Source organism: Triturus cristatus, chromosome 11 (genome assembly GCF_964204655.1).
Source record: "Triturus cristatus chromosome 11, aTriCri1.1, whole genome shotgun sequence".
Lineage (NCBI taxonomy): Eukaryota > Metazoa > Chordata > Amphibia > Caudata > Salamandridae > Triturus > Triturus cristatus.
The window spans coordinates 155451410-155475873 of record NC_140594.1 but is presented as its reverse complement, the minus strand read 5'-3'; the positions used below and the strand labels follow the sequence as shown (position 1 = coordinate 155475873).

At 55.1% G+C, this 24464-nt stretch overlaps 1 protein-coding gene across 2 annotated transcripts in view; it reads left to right on the top strand.

Moving 5' to 3' along the window:
- The window catches only part of KNTC1 (kinetochore associated 1), a 1031844-nt gene that overhangs the window by 895396 nt on the left and 111984 nt on the right, over positions 1 to 24464 (top strand). For both annotated transcript variants that reach the window (XM_085636469.1, XM_085636468.1), the window contains exon 61: positions 7638 to 7727. In XM_085636469.1, the coding sequence (XP_085492595.1) occupies positions 7638 to 7727 (90 nt within the window). The remainder of the gene's footprint in view (positions 1 to 7637; positions 7728 to 24464) is intronic.

Here is a 24464-nt window from a genome sequence, read left to right as displayed (position 1 = left end):
GATTTTTCGTCAGCAATACCCCTTGCGCGTCGCTAGGCGTCGTCTGCGGCTCCGCGTCCGTCGTCGGCGTCGTGCGCCGGGATGACGTCGTCGGAGTACTTAGACGCCGCCCTCGCGCGCTGACGTCAGTTCTTCTTTTTTCCGCGCCAGTAAGCGCAGATCCGGGAGAGCTACCCCTTTTAGTCTTTTTTGACTAAATCTTTTTTGATCATTTTTGATCCTTGTCTGTCGACATCTGGTGCCGGTAGGATGCCTGGGTTCAAGGCTTGCGAGGATTGTCATCGACTGATGTCGGTGACCGATCACCACCGCCGGTGCCTCTACTGCTTAGGCCCCGACCACGACGCGGAGTCGTGCAACGACTGTCAGGCCCTGACTTCGAAGGCTAGGCGGGAGCGGTCCCGCAAGCTTCTCGAGCTTCGCCACTCGGCTCCGCGTCGTGCGCGATCCCGGTCCAGGAGGAGGTCCAAGGATCGCTCGCGGAGCCCTAGCCGACGCCATCGCTCGTCCGGCTCCAAGTCGTCGGGTAAGTCCAAACGCTCAAAGAAGTCCAAGAGGCGACATCGCTCTTCGGACTCCCCTCGCCGGTCGCGCGACTCGGCCGAGGGTCAGGGTGGTTCCACCCCCGCGGCTCCGGCGGAGCCGCAGGTGCCGCGTCCGCCCCCATACCTTCCGGTCCCTGGGGCTGACGCGGCGCCGGCGGAGATCAGTGCCTTCCTCTCGGCCATGAGGAGCCTGGCCCCGCCGTCGACGCCCGCTGGCGCGCCTTCGGGCCCCGCGGACTCGACTGGGCGACCTCGCGTGCCGGCGGCTCCGGCCCCGGCGCCGTCGACGACTCCGGTCTCGACGCCGCAGGTCCCCGCGGGGCCCTTGCCTGGGCCCCAGTCGACGCCGGTTGACCTAGTCACTCCTCCACCGGCGCCGACGCCTGAACCACCGACGCCGTCACCGGCGCCGCCGACGCCTGTGACGCCGACACCCCAGTTTAGCCCTCATCCGGACCCGACGCCGGCACGGCGTCCGCCGACGCCGCATCCGACGCCGCTTGAGTCCTACCATCTCTACAGTCCGGTTCCGATCATTCCTCCTGTTTATCAGGAATCGGAAGAAGGGGGCGACTGGGAGGGGTTCGAGGACCCTCTGGCTGTTCAGTCACAGCTTTCTCAGGACTGGGCAGATGAACTGGGGGAGGCCAGTGGGCTGGACACCTCGCCAGACACTGGATTCACTTCTCCTCCGACCGTGGCTTCGGAGGAGGGTGCAGCATTTTCTGTGGTGCTGCGCAAGGCGGCCGAGGCCCTTGGGCTCGAGTTGCCTGCCGTGGCTGTGAGGACTAACATCCTCACTGAGGTGCTTCAAACCTCAGCAAGCTCCACTGAGCCTCTGCTGCCGTTCAACGAGGCCCTCACTGACGTTCTGCAGGGCACCTGGTCCAAGCCCTCCACAGTTCCTCCTGTGGATAGGAACGTTGCCAGGCGCCACCGCCCTGCTCCGGGCGACCCCAGTTTCCTGTCCCAACACCCCACCCCCGAGAGTCTGGTTATCCAGGCCTCTACCTCCCAATCCTCCTTCCCGACCGCTCCGCCGGATCGGGATTCCAAGAGACTCGAGCAGTTTGGCAAGAAACTGTTTTCGTCCCTTAGTTTGGGCCTGCGGTCCTTAAATACCGCCTGTCTCTTGGACCGTTATTCCCATTCCCTGTGGGATACGGTGGAGGACGTGCTGCCCCTGTGTCCGGAGGAGGTCCGGACGCGTCTTACCCAGGCTTTGGCCGATGGGAGGGATGCAGCACGGCACGCCATACGTTGTGGGCTTGACACCACGGACTCGCTGGGTCGGGCGATTTCGACCACGGTGGCGCTCCGCCGCCACGCCTGGATGCGGTCCACGTCATTTTCCGGGGATGTCCAGACCACCCTCATGGACATGCCCTTTGATGGCACTCGCCTGTTTGGTGAGAAGGCGGACAGTGCGCTGAACCGCTTTAAGGACTCCCGGGCTACGGCCAAGTCCTTGGGCCTCTCGGCTCCGCGGGCGCACACCTCCGCTTTTCGCCCCTTTCGTGGCCAAGGAAGGGGCGCCTCCTCACGTCCGCAAAGCCACCAGCCGCAGAACCAACCTGCGCGCGGTCGCGGACGTGGCTTCCGCCGTGGCGGAAATGGAGGCCGACGTGGTCAGCCCACTTCAACCCCTGCAGCATCCGCCTCAAAGCCCTCCTAGTCCGAGCTTTCAGGCCCATGCCACGCCAGTGGGCGGCAGAGTTCGCCATCACCTGCACCACTGGCGGTCCATAACATCGGACAGGTGGGTGCTGCAAATCGTCCGAAGGGGCTACTCCCTCCCCTTCGAGACGACCCCTCCAGCCATGCCACCGCAGCACCACCGTATCTCGGGGGATCATTTGCATCTTCTCCGCGAGGAAGTTTCGGCTCTCTTGGCCAAGGGGGCCGTCGAGCGCGTTCCGGGTCCAGAAGTAGGTCGTGGTTGTTATTCCCACTACTTTCTGGTTCCCAAGAAGGGCAAAGGGGGCCTACGCCCTATCTTGGACCTCCGGAACGTCAATGCCTTCCTCCGAAAGGAAAGGTTCAAGATGCTCACGTTGGCTCAGGTTTTAGCTGCCCTAGACCCTGGAGACTGGATGGTAGCGTTGGACTTGCAGGACGCATATTTCCATATCCCCGTCCTGCCGGCCCACCGGCGTTACCTGCGATTCACGGTGGGCCAAGAGCACTTTCAGTTTACCGTGCTCCCCTTCGGCCTCACCAGTGCCCCTCGGGTGTTCACGAAAGTGATGGCGGTGGTCGCAGCTCATCTGCGCAGATCAGGGGTTCCAGTCTTCCCCTATCTCGACGACTGGTTGTTGAAGGCGGGCTCGCCCCAGGCAGTCGTCTCCCACCTCCAGACTACGGCGGATCTCCTGCATTTGCTGGGGTTTTCCATCAACGTGCCGAAGTCACACTTGAGTCCCTCTCAGAAGCTCCTCTTCATCGGAGCGGTTCTCGATTCGGCGCAGTTCCGGGTCCATCCACCGGAACAGCGGGTCCGGGATATTCAGGCCCTGATTCCCATCTTTCGGCCTCTATCCTGGGTTTCGGTCAGGCTAGTGTTGCGGCTTCTGGGGCTGATGGCCTCCTGCATCCTACTAGTGCATCACGCCAGGCGGCGCATGCGGGCTCTGCAGTGGGACCTGAAGTTTCAGTGGGCCCAGCATCACGGCAACCTGTCCGACCATGTCTTGATCTCGGAGGGCACTGCACAGCAGTTGCAGTGGTGGCTCACGGACCGCGAGTGGGTCAAGGGCAAGAGCCTCTCCCTTCCCCAACCAGAGCATGTCGTAGTGACGGATGCGTCCCTCCTGGGATGGGGTGGCCATATGGGAGAGGCGGAGATCAGAGGCCTCTGGTCTCCGGCGGAGTCTCGTCTCCACATCAACCTGTTGGAGTTGAGAGCGATCCGGCTTGCACTGAAAGCCTTCCTTCCCTCTGTCAGGGGAAGTGTCGTGCAGGTGTTCACGGACAACACCACCGCCATGTGGTACTGCAACAAACAGGGCGGGGTGGGGTCGTGGACCCTTTGTCAGGAGGCTCTGCGCCTCTGGACATGGCTGGAACACCAGGGCGTCACCCTGGTGGTTCAACATCTGGCGGGCTCTCTGAACGCCAGAGCAGACGAACTCAGCCGCCGGTGCATGATGGATCACGAATGGCGTCTGAACTCCGAAGTGGCGCAAGGCCTCTTTCAGCAGTGGGGAGAGCCTTGGTTAGATCTATTCGCCACCGAAGAGAACGCGCAATGTCAGCAGTTCTGCGCGTTGGAATTTCCAAGGCGGCACTCGCTCGGCGACGCTTTTCGTCACGAGTGGAGTTGCGGTCTGTTGTACGCCTTTCCGCCTATACCACTTCTGCCCAGAGTGCTGAAGAAGATCAGGCACGACCGGGCCCAAGTCATCTTGGTGGCTCCGGATTGGGCACGAAGATACTGGTATCCCGAGCTACTCAGTCTGTTGACCGATCCCCCGATACGTCTGCCCCTTCGGGAGGATCTTCTGTCGCAGCAGCAGGGGACGGTCCTCCACCCGAACCTGTCCAGCCTCCACCTCCATGCGTGGAGATTGAGCGGCGGCAGTTGATGCCATTTGACTTGCCTCCTGAAGTCTGTGATATCATTCTGGCAGCCAGGCGTCCCTCCACAAAGTCGGTATACGCCTGCCGGTGGAACAAATTTGTGGCATGGTGCACAGCAAAGGCTGTGGATCCCCTTTCCGCCCCTCTTTCTGAGGTTCTCCTCTTCCTTCTTTCTCTGGCCCAGCAGGGCTCTGCCCTGGGCACCCTGAAAGGTTATCTTGCTGCCATCTGCGGCTTCCTGATCAGCCTTCTCTTTTCAAGTCCCCTGTGGTTACACGCTTTCTCAAAGGCATTACACATACGTTCCCTCCTGTCCCTTTTGTAATGCCTCAGTGGGACTTGAATCTGGTCTTGACATTCCTGATGTGCGCTCCCTTCGAGCCTCTTCACAATTGCCCTCTTCGTCTTCTGACTCTTAAGACTGCTTTTCTGGTAGCCATCACCTCGGCTAGACGGGTGAGTGAGCTCCAGGCTTTATCTTCAAAGCCTCCTTTTCTATCTGTTCATCCGGACAAGGTTGTCCTTCGGCCTCGTCCCTCCTTTCTTCCTAAAGTGGTGACTCCTTTTCACCTTGGGCAGTCTGTCACCTTGCCCACCTTCTTTCCGCCTCCGCATCCTTCCAAAGAGGAAGAGAGGCTCCACCGTCTGGACCCAAAACGTGCGCTCTCCTTTTATCTGGACCGCACAAAACAGTTCCGGGTGGACGACCAGCTTTTTGTTGGGTACGTGGGCGCTAAGAAGGGGAAAGCTGTGCACAAACGGACCATCTCTCGGTGGGTCGTTTTGTGTATAAAACTTTGCTATTCCTTGGCTAAAAAAGACCCTCCTGTTGGGCTGCGCGCCCATTCTACTCGGGCCACTGCGGCTACTACTGCCTTGGGACGGGGAGTCCCTTTGCAGGACATCTGTCAGGCGGCGACGTGGGCTTCGCTACACACGTTTGCCAGGCATTATTGCCTTGACAGCCAAGTCCGGAGGGATGGCTTCTTTGGCCGTTCTGTCCTCCAGGACTTTCTGGTGTGATCTTGGTTCGCAGACCCACCACCGGGGATGGTATTGCTTGGGTATCTATTCTAAGGTGAGGAATCTAACTAACGTGTTTCTTTCAGATGAACAAGTTACTTACCTTCGGTAACGATGTATCTGTAAGAAACATTAGTTAGTTAGATTCCTCACCGACCCTCCCATCCTCCCCGTTCTGCGAACTGACATCTAGGGTTAAGGTTATCCTTTTCAGGCCCCTAGATTTTATTTTTGGCACCAGTGTCGGTCTTTGCATGGCTCTGCGTTCCTGGCGCGGAAGGCTATGTACAAGAACTGACGTCAGCGCGCGAGGGCGGCGTCTAAGTACTCCGACGACGTCATCCCGGCGCACGACGCCGACGACGGACGCGGAGCCGCAGACGACGCCTAGCGACGCGCAAGGGGTATTGCTGACGAAAAATCTTCCGGATCCAGTCTGACGCCTGGGGATATTCTAAGGTGAGGAATCTAACTAACTAATGTTTCTTACAGATACATCGTTACCGAAGGTAAGTAACTTGTTCTTCCGGGCTTGTGGCCCTTCCCCTTGTGGTTGTGGTTGCAGTCTCTCTCTCTCTCTCTGTTTCTGTCACAGTGCTTTCACATGCTCGTGCCTCCAGGAGGGCTCTTACCTTGGCTTGCAAGGTGGTTCCACGGAGTGGTGCTTACGCTTTTCTGGCTATGGCTTTGCTGCTCTGGCCTTCTGGTGCTTTACTGCCACCTGGTGCTTTCGCCTTGGTTTGGACGGTTGTTCCTCAGAGTGATGCTCTGCTCTTTTCCTGCTCTGGCCTCCTGTTGTCACCTTCTGGTGCCTTAGTGCCACCTGGTGCTGTTTCTCACCTTTTGTTTCTCTCTATTTTGTTTCTCTAGTTTTTTGCACACTGTTCCCATGCTCTCCTCAGTTTTGTTGTGATGGCTCCGCAGTATGGCACGGAAAAGTTCTCCGAAGCAAACTTACGTCAGCGCACCGGGGTGGGGCTTATGTGACCTCGCTGACGTCACGCCCGCGGAGGACGTTGGGCAGAGTCACGTGGTACGCCACCCCCCTGGCGCGCAGAGATGCTGGGCAAGAAAGTTTTCCGGATCCAGTTGGGGATAATTCTACGTTAAGGAATCTGCGGCTAGAATCGTCGCTACCAGATACATCGTTACCGAAGGTAAGTAACTTGTAATTTTTTCTTAAGTTGCTGAATAGCAGTGGGGTGACGCTCCTCCGTCTTAGCAGAGGAGACGCCACTGCTAGGGTTGTGACTAGCCTGTAAATGTAACATGCAACCTGACTATCTAATTTACACCCTGTCCTGGTGCCAAAGGGCCTCAAGGCAAGGGGTGGCATCCTCCAGGTTTGAGGGACGCCAGGCTGGCATATCAAAGGCAGTGTGTTCTTTGAAGCTCCCTTCCTTGACATGCTAATTTACTAGCCATCCTGTGTGGAGGAGATGTAAACACCTTCATCCAGAGCAGACATTGTATCCAACTTCTGAGAGCAGGGCTCTCACCTCCTAGGGGCTCAGAAACCCGCCTGTGGTTGAATGCTGTTCAGGACCAGTTAGCCTGCACACTGGGGGACTAGTAGATTTCAGGGGTACCTTTAAGGTACCCCCTGGGTGCCGGAATTAATAAATTCAACACTGGAATCAGTGTGGGTTTATTAATACGAGGTGTTTGATACCAAACACCATAGCTTTCAGTGAAGCCATTGTGTCGCTGGGAAACTCGTTTTGACCATTGTCCAGTACACACCTTAAAATGGCTTCCCTGCTCACTGTTAATATCCAGCAATGGAACTAGACATTACAGGGGCATATCTCCTCATGCAGATATGTCCTCACATAAAATATAGTGCACCCTGCCTTAGGGCTGAAAGGCCTGCTGTATGGGTGACTTACGTATACTAAATGCAGTGACTTTGGCATGGCAAACAGGAGTGTGCCATGTCATATTTTCACTCTTGGTTTGCACCATGTGACGAATCCTGCAATGGCAGTCGGTGTGGAATTTGTGTATGGGTCCCGCACGATGGCATAAGATATGCTGAAGCCCTTAGAGACCCTCTATAGTACTCATGCCCTAGCTAATAGGGACGTACAGAGGCGCTAAAGCCCTCTGCCAGTTGGGTTACTATTAGACATCACCTTGTTTTAAGGAAAGAGCACTGGCACTGAGGTCTGGTTAGCAGACCTCAGTGCGCTGTCAAAGTTGAAAACCAGCATCTAGTAGCTAAAAGGGGGCAGAAAGTGTGGAGACCACTGCAACAAAACCCCAGTTTCCTACTTATGGCAATTAATGATTTTACAGTGTATGAAATGGCACAGTATCACTTGCTAAATGTTCACCACTCAAACCACTGCATACAATACATTTTTGACTCTTAACCCAAGGCTCGCCTGATGGCCATTTTCAGAAAAAGTGAAGTGCATTTATCCGTTTAAAAATCCCACCTTATTGCATAAGCGGAAGAAGTGACTCCCATTATTTTATCCCCTCAAGGGCTTCCTGTCATCCTGCAACGCTGAGACTGTGATGCAGCAAGTGGCCGATTACCTGAGCACTGGGGAGGTAGCAGGCCTTGCATCTGAGGTAAGCACACGTAGACTTCTCTAACTAAACTTCATTGAATAGCAGGTATTACTGGCATGGTTGCCAGATAGTTGAGCTGAAGACCATGGGCCTGATTCACAAAGGGAAAACCGGGACGAACGTTTAACTATACGACTTTCGGTATTCACAATGGGCATTTACGAGTAATAAAGTTGGAATTTTGTCTCAGTTAAACTTCAGTTTTGGTCTTAAGTTTAAGGACTTTTGATCTCAGTTAAATTTAAGTCCAAAACTTAAGTTTAACTGAGACCAAAGTCACACTTTACTACTCGTAAATGCTCTTTGTGAATATCAAAAGTCGTAATGTTGGACTTTCGTCTCAGTTTACCTTTGTGAACCAGGCCCCATGTCTCCATTACCTTTACAAATTACTGTCATCAGGTTCTCTAGTCTCATTTCATCACTTCCAGCCTAATAGCAATACAACTTCCAAAATGCATTATTTAGTCAAATAAAAGCCCAGAACTGAAAACATGACGTTTTGCCGACATAAAGCAATTTGTCAACCCTAAATGCTGTGTACCAGGAAATTGGTAATTATGAATATTTTTGTGGCATGATTGTATATTTCCTATGATTTTGTCTAGAATATATATGCATTTTCCTTTCTAGGGTGTACTCCAGCACAAAAGAATTTAGAGAGCTATATTTATTACGATTATCTAGGTAAAAGGGATGAGAGAGATGATTGTTGCTTTAACATCATCCCTCCCCTAAAACAAAATCTCACTTTTATAATGAATCCTAGCCACAACTTGGTATGTTTCCATGCAGGAAAAAAGGTTTGATGGAGCTGGCTCCTTTCACTACTTCCTTGAAGGATTGTAGACCATTCATGACCAATGTAAGCTTCAAGCCTGTTACACCAGAAAACCGCTTATTCTTGAAAAGAAGGGTTATAGTGATTTATGTGTTATCAAAAATGCAGGCAGAGAACGAGGCATTTCACTCTCTCCATGTGCCAAAAATAATAGGAGGGTGTAAAAGAGCATTTAGTTAGGAAAATTGAGTTTTCTTCAGTGTAAACCCAACCAAGAGAAGGTGAGCAATGTTGTTTGATCTTACTGCATAGAAACAGAACAACAGTTATTGGGGTTACACTTCATATGATCGATGCAACATTTTGAAAAATATAAATGTGGTAGCATGGACAGTTCTACGTTGCATTTGTTTTCCATCTGTAACTGATTGCTTCTTGGTACTTAAGTAGAGCAGATGTGGGGTTATAGTGATGGTTACAGAGATCAAACCTTTCCCTGGGGTGTATAACATGAAAAACTGATAGTTAACACCACATAATTTTTATTGGCTAAAAAGTTCTTGACATAAAGGTGCAAGTGTATCCTATGTAGCTGGAAAGTGGTGTAGCCCTGGGCAGAAAAAGGAATGGAGCCGGGGCTCAGGATTAAAGAGTGTCATGAATCCCAGTAAAATACATGCGATCTGATAGACATCTAGCCGCAGATTCCTTGCCTTTGAATTTCCCAAGTGTCAGACTGAATCCGAAAAACATTTCTTCGAGCAATACTGCTGCGCGTCGGTAGGTGGCTTCGGCCGGCTCCATGTGATGCCGTCGACATAGTCTGCGCCATTGTGACGTCCGCGTCACCTATTTAGGCACCACCTCAGCACACTGACTTCAGTCTTTTTCTTTCCGCGCCAGCCAGCGCAGATCCGCTGAAGAGAGCTTCCCTCTGTCACTTTTTGACAGGCTTTTTTTGTCAGCCCCTTTTTGTGTGTGTAAATTTTCCTATTATGTCGAAGAAGACTACTGGGTTCAATCTGTACGGCGCCTGCGACCGTGCCATATCTGATAGAGACATCTAGCCGCAGATTCCTTAACTTAGAATATCCCCAGGCGTAAGACTGGATCCGGAATTTTTTATTTGCAGCAGCAGCTCCATCCCTGCGCGCTGGGGGACGGCGCCACACGACCTCGCCCTGACGTCGTCCACGTACGTGTCGTCAGCGAGGTCATATAAGTCCCTCCCGGCGCACTGACATCAGTTTCCTTCTTTTCCGCGTACAACGCGGATCCGGAGTGAGCGGTTCCTTGGGCCTGTTTTCAGACCTTTCATCGATGCTTTGCGTCTGGAACAGTGTGCGATGCCCTCGGGCTTTAAATCCTGTACTTCCTGTTCGCGGCAAAGGTCCGCGACGGACCCACACCTTATTTGTATGTGGTGTCTCGGCGAGCACCACGACTCCACGGACTGCGACGCCTGCCAACAACTCAAACCAAAGTCCCGGCAGGAGGAAGCTTCTTTTGGCACGGCTGTCCCGGCCTGTCTCATCTCCCGACCTCTTCAACGCAGTTCCGCCGTTGCTCGCCCCATGGGGCCCAAGGTCGTTCACCACTTCTTGGTAAGTTGCGATGTATGGCGCCAAGGTCCTCGACCTCCACCTCCTTCAGGGGGGGGTGGTTCCCGGGACATTCCGGTCCCCGCCCCAACAAGTCGCCCTCGCCCTACCCAGCCTATCCGGGTGCGAGGGCGACTCGGGCCCAAATGGAGGCCTATGCTATGGCCTTGCAGGCCTCACCTGGGTCCTCTTCCGTTCCTGGGGCGTCCTCGGGCCTTCGCTATCTGTGGGGTCCCCGACGGACTCGCCCGGGGGGTTTGCTCCCGATGAACTCGCCGGGGGGTTTGCCCCCGGCGTCGAATGAGCTCTTGCACTCCAGGGACGTCGGAGATGTGGTATCGTCAGGGTGCGACTCGGTGGGTCCCCCTGTACGATCCCTAGGGCGTCATCATGGTGCGGCCTGGCTGGGTCCCCCTCTGCGACCCCCTGCACCCCTGCCACGCCACATAGTCCCGCGGGGCTCCCTGTGGCATCGCAGGCAGTTGCTAATGCCCCAAGCCTCGCTTTGTGCCCACCTCGGCCTTCCGGACTTGTTGGGGGCCGGTGCCGGCCCGACGCCGTAGACTTGTCTCCCCGGCTCTGCCTTTGCTTCTTTCTCCGGAGTCAGGGCCTTCTGTGGTAGAGACCGAGGTGGCGCCAAAGGCTTGGCTCCCCGGATCCAGCTCCTTCTCCTTCCTCGGAATGGGAGCTGGTCGTAGATTCCGTGCCAGATTGAGCCACCCCGGCGCCGGACTGAGCAGATTCGGCGCCGGACGGAGCCGACTCTGCACCGGATGGAGTTGGGTTAGCCCCGGACGCAGTGCAGTCGGCGCCGGCTGCGGTTGTTTTGGCGCCGCATCAACGTAGGGTTGTTGATGAGTCTTCCCCGGAAGCGTTTGTAGAAAGCGTGGCGACAGACTCACCCCCGTCAACGCCTGTGGTATTCTTGCCTGTGCCTCCTTTAGAATATGTGGAGCCAACAGGATCCCCGCCTCCTCAAGAGGATCCACAACCGACTGACTCCTCGCCTCTTCAGGAGCCTCCTCAGGACCCCCATTCCTCAATGGGGCTCCCCTCAGTGGAGCATTGGTCGCACCCTCACTGTCTTGGGAGGGTTAGCCTACAGCCCTCACCTAATGATGAGCTACTGTCTCCTCCTCGAAGGACTACCGAGGCTGGTGCAGCCTTTCTGCGAGTGGTCTCTTTGGCCACTCGGATTCTGAACATGCAACCCCCTTCGGTGCCCCTCTCTGTGGACCCTTTACTTGATGTCCTTCACCGTGGATCAGGGAATGTGGAGCCGCTTCTGCCCTTTGAAGCCTCTCTTTATGATGCCCTTTTGGGTACCTGGGTTCGGCCAGCTTCTGGTGACCCGGTGGCTCGTTCGGTCTTGCACCACCACCGTCCGGCTCCACATGATTCGGTCTGCTTAATTGTGCAGCCGGACGTGCATGGGTTTGTTGTGCAAACTGCCTTCCCTGCCACGGCTGATACTTCCTCCCTCCCGGGAGTCCAGTGGGCTTGAGTCATGGGGTCAGAACATCTTTGCCTCCACTAGTGCCGTACTATGGTCACTAAATACGGTGTGTGTCCTAGCTCGGGCTACTTCTGCCCTCTGGGACTCTGCAGAGTCTTTTCTCCCCCCAGCACTGAAGGCCCTTGTGTTGACCTCCTTCACCTTCTCCGGGACGGCTGTGACCTTGCTGAGTTTACCATTCGCTCCGCCTTGGATACTGTAGATTCCATAGGCTGGGCTATGGCTGCTTCAGTCACCTTGCAGCACCATGCTTGGTTGTGGGATAGCGTCTTTCCGGAAAATATCCGGGAAAGACTTGTTGATTTGCCCTTTGATGGGATTTTATTGTTTGATGCACACGCCGACTCGGCTGTTCGGCATCTTCTTGCGGGCTTTCGCCCCCCACCTTAGACCTGTGTTTCTCAGGCGTTTGTCCTGGAGTGGTACCCTTTTGTTCGGCATCCAATTGATGCGTTATGTATTTTTGGTTGGTGGTAAGCCTCAGGTCTTTCTTATGTATGGTCCGGGGTGATTACCCCTTCCTTGGCATTCTTTGGGTGCATTATGCGTTTTAAACTGGCAATTAGCCGACTGTGGCAGTGTTCCACAGATTGTTCCTCAGACTGTGGCTTGTCCTGATGGGTTTTCCCTGTTGTTGGGGTGTACATACTCCGCGTGGGGTACTGTTTGCTATTATATAGCTCAGTTTGGGTCAACTGGGCCTAGGAGATTCCTTGGCCTCTATGCCTCCTCTGGTACTCTTGTCTGCCGATTGTACGGCACTCACTGTTGGGCCTGGGCGTCCTCATCTGTACATCATAGGTCCTATTGCTTAATGCTTCCTTCTCCTCCTTGGGAGCTTTTAGGAGTGTTTTCACGCTTGCCGGCAGCTTCTGTCTGCCATTCATGTACCGGATGTGTTCCTCTACAACTATGTTCATGGTTGTGCATAGTTTATTTCTGTATACCTGCAAGTTCCATAAGTACTCTTGTTCCTACCTCTTCCCCTCTCTTCGAGGCGGCAATGTAGGATCCGAGGTCTCCATGTTTGACGGAGCTATTCAGTCAAGCATACAGCATTTCTGACAAAGCACTCTTTTGTGTTCCACTTACTGGAGTTGTTTCCAGTTTCTGGACAATCTATTTTCTGGACAGAGGTTACTTTCCTTCCATTCTAGGGTGTTGTCTGCAATTCTGCATCTCTATGCCTTAGTACTTTGGTGACTCTGCTGCTTCTTCCTTCGGAGGTGCCTCCTTCTTGCAGTTCACCCTATTTGATATCTATTTGAAATCAGCTGGGCACACAGGACAACTCTTCTACTGTCAGTTGTCCTAGGTCTATGCCCTGCGATCTGTATTTCATGTGCTGGCTATCATTTTGGCCTTCCAGCTGCTTGGTCGAGCGGCCTTGTGCTTATTTTAGATATGCCACCTTCTGGTGTCTGTGGCTATTTGCTCTGTGCATGTTTCTATGGTGGCCTTCATCTGCGAGCTTCACATTGTCACTGTTCACCCCTGTTTTTTCACCTTTTCGGGGCTGGGTGTGCAATTAACGGGGTTCTCGTCCCCGCCTGCAATTCTAGAAACATTGCTGGTTTCTACCTATTAGCATTTGGTCCTTGGCCGTAGCCTCTCCGGCCTTCCTTCCGTGGGCTAGCCTGGTAAGCTCTGGTTGCCTCTCTTCATGTTTCTTCTCAGCATTTGGTCGGTATTCACATGGTGTGCCATTACACTGAGAGGGGTCCTTCCTCCTCTCTCTCTCTCTTTCTTTTGTTCTGGTATATGGCTGGTGCCGTTTCTATCTTTCATGCTTATACTGGTATGGTGTAGCACCATTCTGGCACTTTTGGGATGTCTTGTATTCCATTATCTTTTGCTCTTCCGAGCTATTTGAGTTGCTGTCTGGCTGTTCTGCCACGGCCTTCCCCATTGTCTGTGACTCTGTTGCCGGCTCACGTGCTTGGCGCTTCTGTTGTTCTGTCGCAGACCCACCTTCCCTTTGGTGTATGGATGTGGTATCTATTCTAAGTTAAGGAATCTGTGGCTAGATGTCGCTATCAGATGTACGAGTTACTTACCCTCGGTAACGATGTATCTGGTAGAGATGTTGTCTAGCCGCAGATTCCTTAACGCCCACCCAGCCTCCCCGTTCTGCGAACAACTTGCCAAATGGGGTTTTCTGCTGTTCAGTGAACAACTTGCCAAATGGATTTTTCCACTGGCCTCTTCAGTTGCCGTTGGTTTTCTCTAACGGGTACTCACATTGTTGCATCCCTTCAAAGTTGCCATACTGAAGCTGACTCCCTCTTGGAGGTTTTCTACATTCAACGTGATCCCTTTTGCTTATCCTTCAGCAGGAATCATCTTCATTTTCTTTTCTTCTCCTGCTACCTTCCTTCCCTCCCGCCCTCTCTATTGGCTCAGGGATCTGAAAGAAACACGTTAGTTAGATTCCTCACCTTAGAATATCCCCAGGCGTCAGACTGGATCCGGAAGATTTTTCGTCAGCAATACCCCTTGCGCGTCGCTAGGCGTCGTCTGCGGCTCCGCGTCCGTCGTCGGCGTCGTGCGCCGGAATGACGTCGTCGGAGTACTTAGACGCCGCCCTCGCGCGCTGACGTCAGTTCTTCTTTTTTCCGCGCCAGTAAGCGCCGATCCGGGAGAGCTACCCCTTTAGTCAATTTTTGACTAACTTTTTTTACTCTTTTGGGTCACTTCTCGACTCTGGTGCCGGTAGGATGCCTGGTTTCAAGGCCTGCGACGACTGTCACCGACTGATGTCGGTGACCGATCATCACCGCCGGTGCCTGTACTGCTTGGGCCTCGACCACGACGCGGCGTCGTGCTCCGATTGTATGGCCCTGACCTCGAAAGCTAGGCGGGAGCGGTCCCGCAAGCTTCTCGAGCTTCGCCACTCGGCTCCGCGCGCTCTCGATCCCGGTCCAGGAGGAGGTCCAAGGATCGGTCGCGGAGCCGCACTCGACATCGTCACTCGTCTGGCTCGAAGTCTTCGGGTAAGTCGAGGCACTCCAAGAAGTCCAAGAGGTGACACCGCTCTTCGGACTCCCCTCGCAAGTCGCGCGACTCAGCGAGGGTCCGGGTGGTTCCACCCCCGCGGCTCCGTAGGAGCCGCAGGCGCCACACAAGTCCCCATACCCGACGGTCCCTGGGACTGACGCGACGCCGGCGGAGGTCAGTGCCTTCCTCTCGGCCATGAGGAGCCTGGCCCCGCCGTTGACGCCCGCTGGTGCGCCTTCGGGCCCCGCGGACTCGACTGGGCGACCTCGCGTGCCGGCGGCTCCGGCCCCGGCGCCGTTGGAGGCTCCGGCCCCGACGCCGCAGGTCCCCGAGGGGCCCGAGCCTGGGCCCCCGTCGACGCCGGTCGACCTCGTTATGCCTCCTCCGCCGGCGCCGACACCGATACCACACCTGACGCCGGCTCCGGTCGACGTCGATCCCCGGTTCAGCCCCTGACCGGTCCCGACGCCGATGCGGCGCTGCCCGACGCCGCATCCGACGCCGCTAGAGACACATATTGTCTATCGACCGGCTCTGATCATTCCTCCTGTTTACCAGGAATCGGATGACGGGGGCGACTGGGAGGGGTCTGACGACCCTATGGCCCTTCAGGGCCAACTTGCACAGGACTGGGCAGATGAACTGGGGGAGGCCAGTGGTTTGGATACCTCACCGGACACTGGATTCATCTCTCCTCCGACTGTGGCTTCGGAGGAGGGTGCAGCTTTTTCTGTAGTGCTGCGCAAGGCGGCCGAAGCCCTTGGGCTTGAGCTGCCTGCCGTGGCTGTGAGGACTAACATCCTCACTGAGGTGCTTCAGTCTGCCGCATGCTCCACTGAGTCTCTGCTGCAATTCAATGAGGCCCTCACTGACGTTCTGCAGGGCACCTGGTCCAAGCCCTCCACAGTCCCTCCTGTGGATAGGAACGTTGCCAGGCGCCACCGCCCTGCTCCGGGCGCCACCGCCCTGCTCCAGGCGACCCCAGTTTTCTGTCTCAACACCCCACCCCCGAGAGTCTGGTTATCCAGGCCTCTACCTACCAATCCTCCTTCCCGTCCGCTCCTCCGGACCGGGATTCCAAGAGACTGGAACAGTTTGGTAAGAAGCTGTTCTCCTTGCTCAGTTTGGGCCTGCGGTCTTTGAACACCGCCTGTCTCTTGGACCGTTATTCCCACTCTCTGTGGGATGCGGTGGAGGACGTGCTGCCACTGTGCCCGGAGGAGGCACGGGCGCGGCTTTCCTCGGCTCTGGCCGATGGGAGAGATGCAGCGCGCCATGCAATCCGATGTGGACTCGACACTACGGACTCGCTGGGTAGGGCGATTTCTACCACGGTGGTGCTTCGACGTCACGCCTGGCTGCGGTCCACGTCCTTTTCAGGGGATGTCCAGAGCACCCTCATGGACATGCCTTTTGATGGCGCTCGCCTTTTTGGTGCGAAAGCGGACAGTGCGCTGGCTCGCTTCAAGGACTCCCGGGCTACGGCCACGTCCTTGGGCCTCTCGGCCCCGCGGCCACAAACTTCCGCTTTTCGCTCCTTTCGTGGCCAAGGAAGGGGCACCTCCTCACGTCCGCCTAGCCACCGGCCGCAGAACCAGCCTGCACGCGGTCGCGGACGTGGTTTCCGCCGAGGCGGTACTGGAGGACGACGCGGTCAGTCCATATCCACCCCGGCAGCATCCGCCTCAAAGCCTTCCTAGTCCGAGCTTTCAGGCCCATTCCACGCCAGTGGGAGGCCGGGTTTGCCATCACCTGCTCCACTGGCGTGCCATTACTTCGGACAGGTGGGTGCTGCAAATCGTCCGAAGGGGCTCCTCCCTCCCCTTCGAGACGACCCCTCCAGCCATGCCACCGCAGCACCACCGTATCTCGGGGGATCATTTGAATCTTCTACACGAGGAAGTTTCGGCCCTCTTGGCCAAGGAGGCCGTCGAGCGCGTTCCAAGCCCAGAAGTAGGTCGTGGTTGTTATTCCCACTACTTTCTGGTTCCCAACAAGGGCAAAGGGGGCCTACGCCCTATCTTGGACCTCCGGAACGTCAATGCCTTCCTCCGGAAGGAACGGTTCAAAATGTTAACTTTGGCTCAGGTTCTAGCTGCCCTCGACCCTGGAGACTGGATGGTAGCGTTGGACTTGCAGGTCGCATATTTCCACATCCCCTTCCTGCCGGCCCACCGGCGTTACCTGCGGTTCACGGTGGGTCAGGAGCACTTTCAGTTCACCGTGCTCCCCTTCGGCCTTACCAGTGCCCCTCGGGTGTTCACGAAAGTGATGGCGGTAGTCGCAGCTCATCTGCGCAGATCAGGGGTTCCAGTCTTCCCCTATCTCGACGACTGGTTGTTGAAGGCGGGCCCGCCCCAGGCAGTCATCTCCCACCTCCAGACTACGGCGGATCTCCTGCATTTGCTGGGGTTTTCCATCAACGTGCCAAATTCACACCTGAGCCCCTCTCAGAAGCTCCTTTTCATCGGAGCAGTTCTCGATTCGGCGCAGTTCCGGGTTCATCCCCCGGAACAGCGGGTCCGGGATATACAGGCCCTGATTCCCATCTTTCGGCCTCTATCCTGGGTTTCGGTCAGGCTAGTGTTGCGGCTTCTGGGGCTGATGGCCTCCTGCATCCTACTAGTGCATCACGCCAGGCGGCGCATGCGGGCTCTGCAGTGGGACCTGAAGTTTCAGTGGGCCCAGCATCACGGCAACCTGTCCGACCATGTCTTGATCTCGGAGGGCACTGCACAGCAGTTGCAGTGGTGGCTCACGGACCGCGATTGGGTCACGGGCAGGAGCCTCTCCCTACCCCTACCGGAGCATGTCGTAGTGACGGATGCGTCCCTCCTGGGATGGGGTGGCCATATGGGAGAGGCGGAGATCAGAGGCCTCTGGTCTCCGGCGGAGTCTCGCCTCCACATCAACTCGTTGGAGCTGAGAGCGATCCGACTTGCACTGAAAGCCTTCCTTCCCTCTGTCCGGGGAAGTGTCGTGCAGGTGTTCACGGACAACACCACCGCCATGTGGTATTGCAACAAACAGGACGGGGTGGGGTCGTGGACCCTTTGTCAGGAGGCTCTGCGCCTCTGGACATGGCTGGAACACCAGGGCATCACCCTGGTGGTTCAACATCTGGCGGGCTCTCTGAACGCCAGAGCAGACTAACTCAGCCGCCGGTGCATGATGGATCACGAATGGCGTCTGAACTCCGAGGTGGCGCAAGGTCTCTTTCAGCAGTGGGGAGAGCCTTGGTTAGATCTATTCGCCACCGACGAGAACGCGCAATGTTAGCAGTTCTGCATGTTGGAATTTCCAAGGCGGCACTCGCTCTGCGACGCTTTTCGTCGCGAGTGGAGTTGCGGTCTGTTGTACGCCTTTCCGCCTATACCACTTCTGCCCAGAGTGCTGAAGAAGATCAGGCGCGACCGGGCCCAAGTCATCTTGGTGGCTCCGGATTGGGCACGAAGGTACTGGTATCCCGAGCTACTCAGTATGTTGACCGATCCTCCGATACGTCTGCCCCTTCGGGAGGATCTTCTGTCGCAGCAACAGGGGACGGTCCTCCACCCGAACCTGTCCAGCCTCCACCTCCATGCGTGGAGATTGAGCGGCGGCAGTTGATGCCATTTGACTTGCCTCCTGAAGTCTGTGATATCATTCTGGCAGCCAGGCGTCCCTCCACAAAGACGGTATACGCCTGCCGGTGGAACAAATTTGTGGCATGGTGCACAGCAAAGGCTGTGGATCCCCTTTCCGCCCCTCTTTCTGAGGTTCTCCTCTTTCTTCTTTCTTTGGCCCGGCAGGGCTCTGCCCTGGGCACATTGAAAGGTTATCTTGCTGCCCTCTCTGCCTTCTTACGGCTTCCTGATCAGCCCTCTCTTTTCAAGTCCCCTGTAGTGTCACGCTTTCTTAAAAGCATTACTCACACGTTCCCTCCTGTCCCTTTCGTAATGCCTCAGTGGGACTTGAATCTTGTCTTAACATTCCTGATGTGCGCTCCCTTTGAGCCTCTTCACAATTGTCCTCTTCTTCTTCTAACTCTTAAGACTGCTTTCCTGGTAGCCATCACCTCGGCTAGGCGAGTGAGTGAGCTCCAGGCTCTATCGTCCAAGCCTCCTTTTCTATCTGTTCATCCGGACAAGGTTGTCCTTCGGCCTCGTCCTTCCTTTCTACCGAAAGTGGTGACCCCCTTTCATCTTGGGCAATCTGTCACCTTGCCCACCTTCTTTCCGCCTCCGCATCCTTCCAAAGAGGAAGAGCGGCTCCACCGTCTGGAACCAAAACGTGCGCTCTCCTTTTATTTGGACCGCACAAAACAGTTCCGAGTGGACGACCAGCTTTTCGTTGGCTACGTGGGTGCAAAGAAGGGAAAAGCTGTGCACAAACGGACCATCTCCCGGTGGGTCGTTTTGTGTATAAAAATCTGTTATTCCTTGGCGAAAAAGGACCCTCCTGTTGGGCTGCGAGCCCATTCTACTCTGGCCACGGCGGCTACTACTGCTTTGGGACGGGGAGTCCCTTTGCAGGACATCTGTCAGGCGGCGACGTGGGCTTCGCTGCACACGTTTGCCAGGCACTATTGCCTAGACAGCCAAGTCCGGAGGGATGGCTTCTTTGGCCGTTCTGTCCTCCAGGACTTTCTGGTGTGATCTTGGTTCGCAGACCCACCACCGGGGTTGGTATTGCTTGGGTATCTATTCTAAGGTGAGGATTCTAACTAACGTGTTTCTTTCAGATGAACAAGTTACTTACCTTCGGTTATGTTATGTTATGTTATTTACTTTTATTACGCGCACAGATACTCGAAGGAGTGTCCCGGCGCGGTTCAGGGCAGGACAGAATTAAGACTTAAGACTCAACCCTAAGAGAAGAGATAAGTTTTTAGCAGTTTCTTAAAAACCCCAGTATCTTCAACAATTCGGAGAGAGAGGGGGAGCGCATTCCAGGCACGGGCAGCAAACACAACCAGGGAAGCGCCACCTAGTCTATGGCGCTGGAAGGAAGGCACCTTCATAAGCCTGAGAGAGGAGGACCTCAAGTGACGCCCCGGTGTGTAAAACGAGAACCGTTTCTGGAGGTAGCCCGGCCCTCGACCGTGCAGGGCGCGGTGAGCAAGGGTTAAAGATTTGAAAGCTATCCGGGCCCTGACCGGTAGCCAATGAAGGGAGCGACGGTAACCATGAACACTCTGCCTGTGACCCAGCCCACCCAGCATGCGGACAGCCGCATTCTGGGTAACTTGAAGCTTATTGAGTGCATAAGCTGGGAGCCCAGCATAGAGGGCATTGGCATAGTCCAAACGGGACAAAATAAGTGCCCGGACCACTGATTCCCTAGCCGCTTGAGGCAGCAGCGGAAGGAATCTTCTCAACACTTTGAGGAGACCGAAGCAACAACCTATTAGACGAGTTGTGAGAAGTTGGCCTGATATGTAGTGCTCACTATTCTAGTGATCACTGTGTATCATTCCAAACGACCCTTATTGATGATTGGTTGTAAGTCAACCTTATAGACCAGCTATCCTAGTAGCGTGGATACGAGCAGTCTTTAGGCTAAACTCTAGAGGGCGTGTTAAGCCAGCTGTTTACCATCACATATACCCCTTGAACACCAAGTGAAAGGACACCACACAAGTTGTTATGAAAATAAAAGGATATTTATTTATAACAAGACTACCCTGGCTCTTTATGAGTCAGGGAGCTAAGCACACTACAAAACTCTTAGGAAAATACTTCAGTTGCACAATTTACACAAATGCCCGAGGGGCACGAGAAACCATCTACACTAACAGTGAAATGCGAATGGTTAGAGTCTGGAGGTACTGATTCCGGAGTGATCCGATCAGTGGGACTAAACGAAAAAGGAACTGGACACTTGTAGAGCGAACCTGCGATGGAGCACCGAGATGCTCGAGTTACCTAGCCCGGAGGCTGCGGCTGCGTGAAGTTCGGCAAGATGTCGGGAGTCCTCGTGTAGTCTCAGGAGCCTGAAAGAAGAAGTTGCTGGCAGGCGACCAGTGACGATGTTCAGAGCGATCCAAGCCTGGATCGGTGATGAAGGAAACCTGAAAGCAGAGGGGACTCAGTTCTCAACCGCTAGCCAGCGATCGTGTGGGTACCAGGAGGGTACCGGCTGAAGTCACCTCGACCAGGTGAGTGGGTGACGTCGGACTCGGCTGTTCCTCGGACCAGGAGGCGCGGCGGCGACCAGGATGGAGGGCGAGCTGTCCCACGAAGGTGTCTGCGGTCGATGGTGCTGGGCCCAGGAAGGGGCAGCGGATCTTGGCAGTGGCAACCCAAGCGGGGGAGTCAAGATGGCGTCGGGAGTGGACCAGGAGGGTCCGTGGTACTCCTCTGTTGAAGGGGAGCAAGAGCCAGTCTGGAGCAACCAGACTAGTGATGAAACAAAACGTGGTGCGTCGTGAAGAGGGCCACAAGCCGGTCGGCGAGTGGTCGGACAACGCGGTGAACAGCAAGGAGCGGAAGGGCCCCCACGCAGATCTCGTGGATGCTGGGGAGACAGACTTCGATGCTGGAGCTGCTCAGGGTTTAGGGCTTCTCAAACCCTAGGTGCACTCACTCGAGGGTCCCTCGGTGGGCGTGCTAGATAAGCGTCGTGCAGGTTCTGAAGATAGCCGGTCCCGCAGGTCTCGTCACACCTACGACTCTCAGCTGGGCTGATGAGGTAGGTAAAAGGTCAGAGATGGCAGGGAACTCGGGTCTCGTCGAGCTGGGCAGTCTTGATCCGTAGGAGAGACTTGCAGCAAACCGCAAGCGCTTAGGTGGTGCCTGCTGGTGCAGGGTGGCTACTCCTTAGCCACAAGGGAGAGTCTTCAGAAATAGAAAAGGGGCTGGCCCGTGACTAGGTTCTACCTATGGGTGGAGCCAGGAGGGGGGTGGTTACACCCCTAACCTTTGTCCGGCTTCGCGCCAGCTCAGGGGCTGGTGTGCCCCCGAAACTGGTTTGAGCCGGGCTATGCACAGTGAGCACCGGGGTGCCACTTGCAGTCACCTCCCTTTCAGCCCTGCCTACCTGGGATACACAAACCCTGTCTGGGACGGTGCTAACACCGCCCTCGACAGGAAACCCTTTGTCCAAGCTCCCCTTGCTGGAAGGTCCCCCAGCAGCAGGAGGTCAGACTTGTGTCTGGTGGCAGCATCCATTTTGTGATGCTGAGGCTTGAGTCAACTTTAACCGGGGTTCAAGGTTACTTCCATGTCGTGTCCCTCTAAAAGGGGGGAATGCTAACCACGTCACCAGGACTGGCGAGGGGTTTGTATTCCCATTCGTATGACACCTTACTCGACATGTGTAGGTGATGTGAGGCCAAAGTTAGCAAATAACCGCCAGGATTATAATGCATTAAAAGTAGTTGGCCCGCGTCACCATGGAACGGCTATTAGGACTTGGTTCCGCAAGCCGTCGACGGGCTCAGCTCGCGCCAGAGCACCATCCCACATGACTCCCTGCACTCTGCCTTCAGGATTGATAAGGCCTGCCATAGGAGTGACTGATAGGAATCCATGTGTCCATTTTAGGGTTTAGGGGTAGGAATACTACACCTACAGCAACGGGTGATTACACCACGTGGCCCCAGCTGTCGTGCAGCCAGTTGTGTCAGATTTGGGCGGCCATTCCAGGGGTGGCATAATACATGCTTCAGCCCCTGGTAGGTCCTGGGTACACCGATGCCCTGGATACCTGTGGTATGCTGAGACAGGGACTGACAAGGCGGCCCAGTTCCAATTAGTGGATGCACCTAATGTACATGTGTGTTAATTTCGAGAGAGGACAGCTAGGCTGTGGGTCTGATTGGCAGGCCCACAGCCGGGGAAAGTCGTAAACCAATGAAGCAAAAGCAAAAAATCTGGGTGATCATAGGATTGCAGACCCTACTCTCCTACATGACCCCCCCCCAAACTTCGGGACAATAAGCTAACCTTGACCAGGTGAGTCTTCTTGCTCTAAGTGGAAATACCTGGAGAGCCCATCTGCATTGCCATGATCAGTGCCAGGTCTATGCTCCACTGTGAAGTCCATCCCCTGTAGGGAAATGGACCACCTAAGTAGTTTGGGGTTTTCACCCTTCATTTGATTTAGCCACAAGAGGGGCTTATGGTCGGTCTGAATCTTGAAGTGAGTGCCAAACAAGTATGGCCTCAACTTCTTCAGGGCCCAAACCACAGCAAAGGCCTCCCTCTCAATAGCTGACCAATTCTTCTCTCTGGGGGTCAGCCTCCTGCTAATAAAAGCTATGGGCTGGTCATGACCATCAAAATTCAGTTGCGATAGAACAGCTCCCACACCCAGCTCCGAAGCGTCTGTTTGGACAATGAATGGTTTGGAGTAGTCTGGACTCTTTAGGATAGGTGCTGTGCACATGGCCTGCTTCAGGTCATCGAATGCCTTCTGACAGCTTGCTGTCCACTGAACTTTTTTTGGCATCTTTTTACTTGTCAGGTCGTTTAGCGGGGTCACAATGGATCCATAATTTCTGACAAATTTCCGGTAATAACCAGTCAGGCCCAAGAAAGCTCGAACCTGAGTCTGGGTGGTTGGAGGAGCCCAGTCCTGGATGGCCTGTATTTTGCTCTCCAATGGTTGAACCTGGCCTCCACCTACAAGGTGGCCCAGGTATACAACCTGTGTCTGCCCTATCTGGCACTTGGTGGCCTTGATAGTGAGGCCTGCCTTCTGCAGGGCCTCTAACACTTTCCTCAGGTGGACCAGGTGATCCTCCCAGGTGGAGCTAAAGACAGCGATATCGTCCAGATACGCCGCACAGAAGTCGTCCAACCCAGTGAGAACTCGATTCACCAGCCTTTGGAAGGTGGCAGGTGCATTTTTCAAACCAAAGGGCATTACCACGAACTGATAATGCCCACCCGGGGTAGAAAATGCTGTTTTGGGCTTGGCCTCCTCAGCTAACCTGATTTGCCAATACCCAGCTGTCAGGTCAAACGTACTTAAGTAGTTGGCCGAGGCCAACCGGTCGATAAGTTCGTCTGCTCTTGGTATCGGGTGGGCGTCGGTCTTAGTGACCGCATTGAGACCTCTGTAGTCCACGCAAAACCTCATCTCTTTCTTACCGCCCTGGGTGTGAGGTTTCGGCACGAGCACTACGGGACTAGCCCAGGGGCTGTCCGAGGGTTCAATGACTCCCAGCTCCAACATTTTCTGCACCTCTGTCTTGATGCAGTCTCTGACATGATCAGGTTGCCGATAGATTTTACTCTTTACGGGCAGGCTGTCCCCAGTGTCGACCTCGTGGGTACACCACTTGGTCTGACTGGGTGTCAGAGAGAACATATGTCGAAAGGATTGAAGAACCTGTTTACAATCCTCTTGTTGATGTCCAGAGAGGCTGCCACAAAAGACAACACCATCTACTGATCCATCGTCAGGGTTCTGAGAGAGCAGGTCTGGGAGAGGGTCACTCTCCTCCTCCTGTCCCTCATCTGTGGCCATGAGCAAGCCCATGCCCTCCCTGTCGACATATGCCTTGAGCCTGTTTACATGGAGCACCCTGTGGGGGCTCCGGGGAGTTCCCAGGTCTACCAAGTAGGTGACCTCTCCCTTTTGCTCAATGATCGTGTGGGGCCCAGACCATTTGTCTTTGAGTGCTGCTGGGGCCACTGGCTCCAGCACCCACACCTTCTGTCCAGGCTGGTACACAGTCAGAACAGCCTTTTGGTCGTGCCAAGCTTTCTGTAATTCTTGGCTCGCCTCCAGGTTTTTAGACGCCTTTTCCATGTACTCCGCCATCCGCGAGCGGAGACCGAGTACATAGTCCACAATGTTTGATGCCGGCTTTCTGAGAGGTCTCTCCCATCCTTCCTTTACCAAACAAAGGG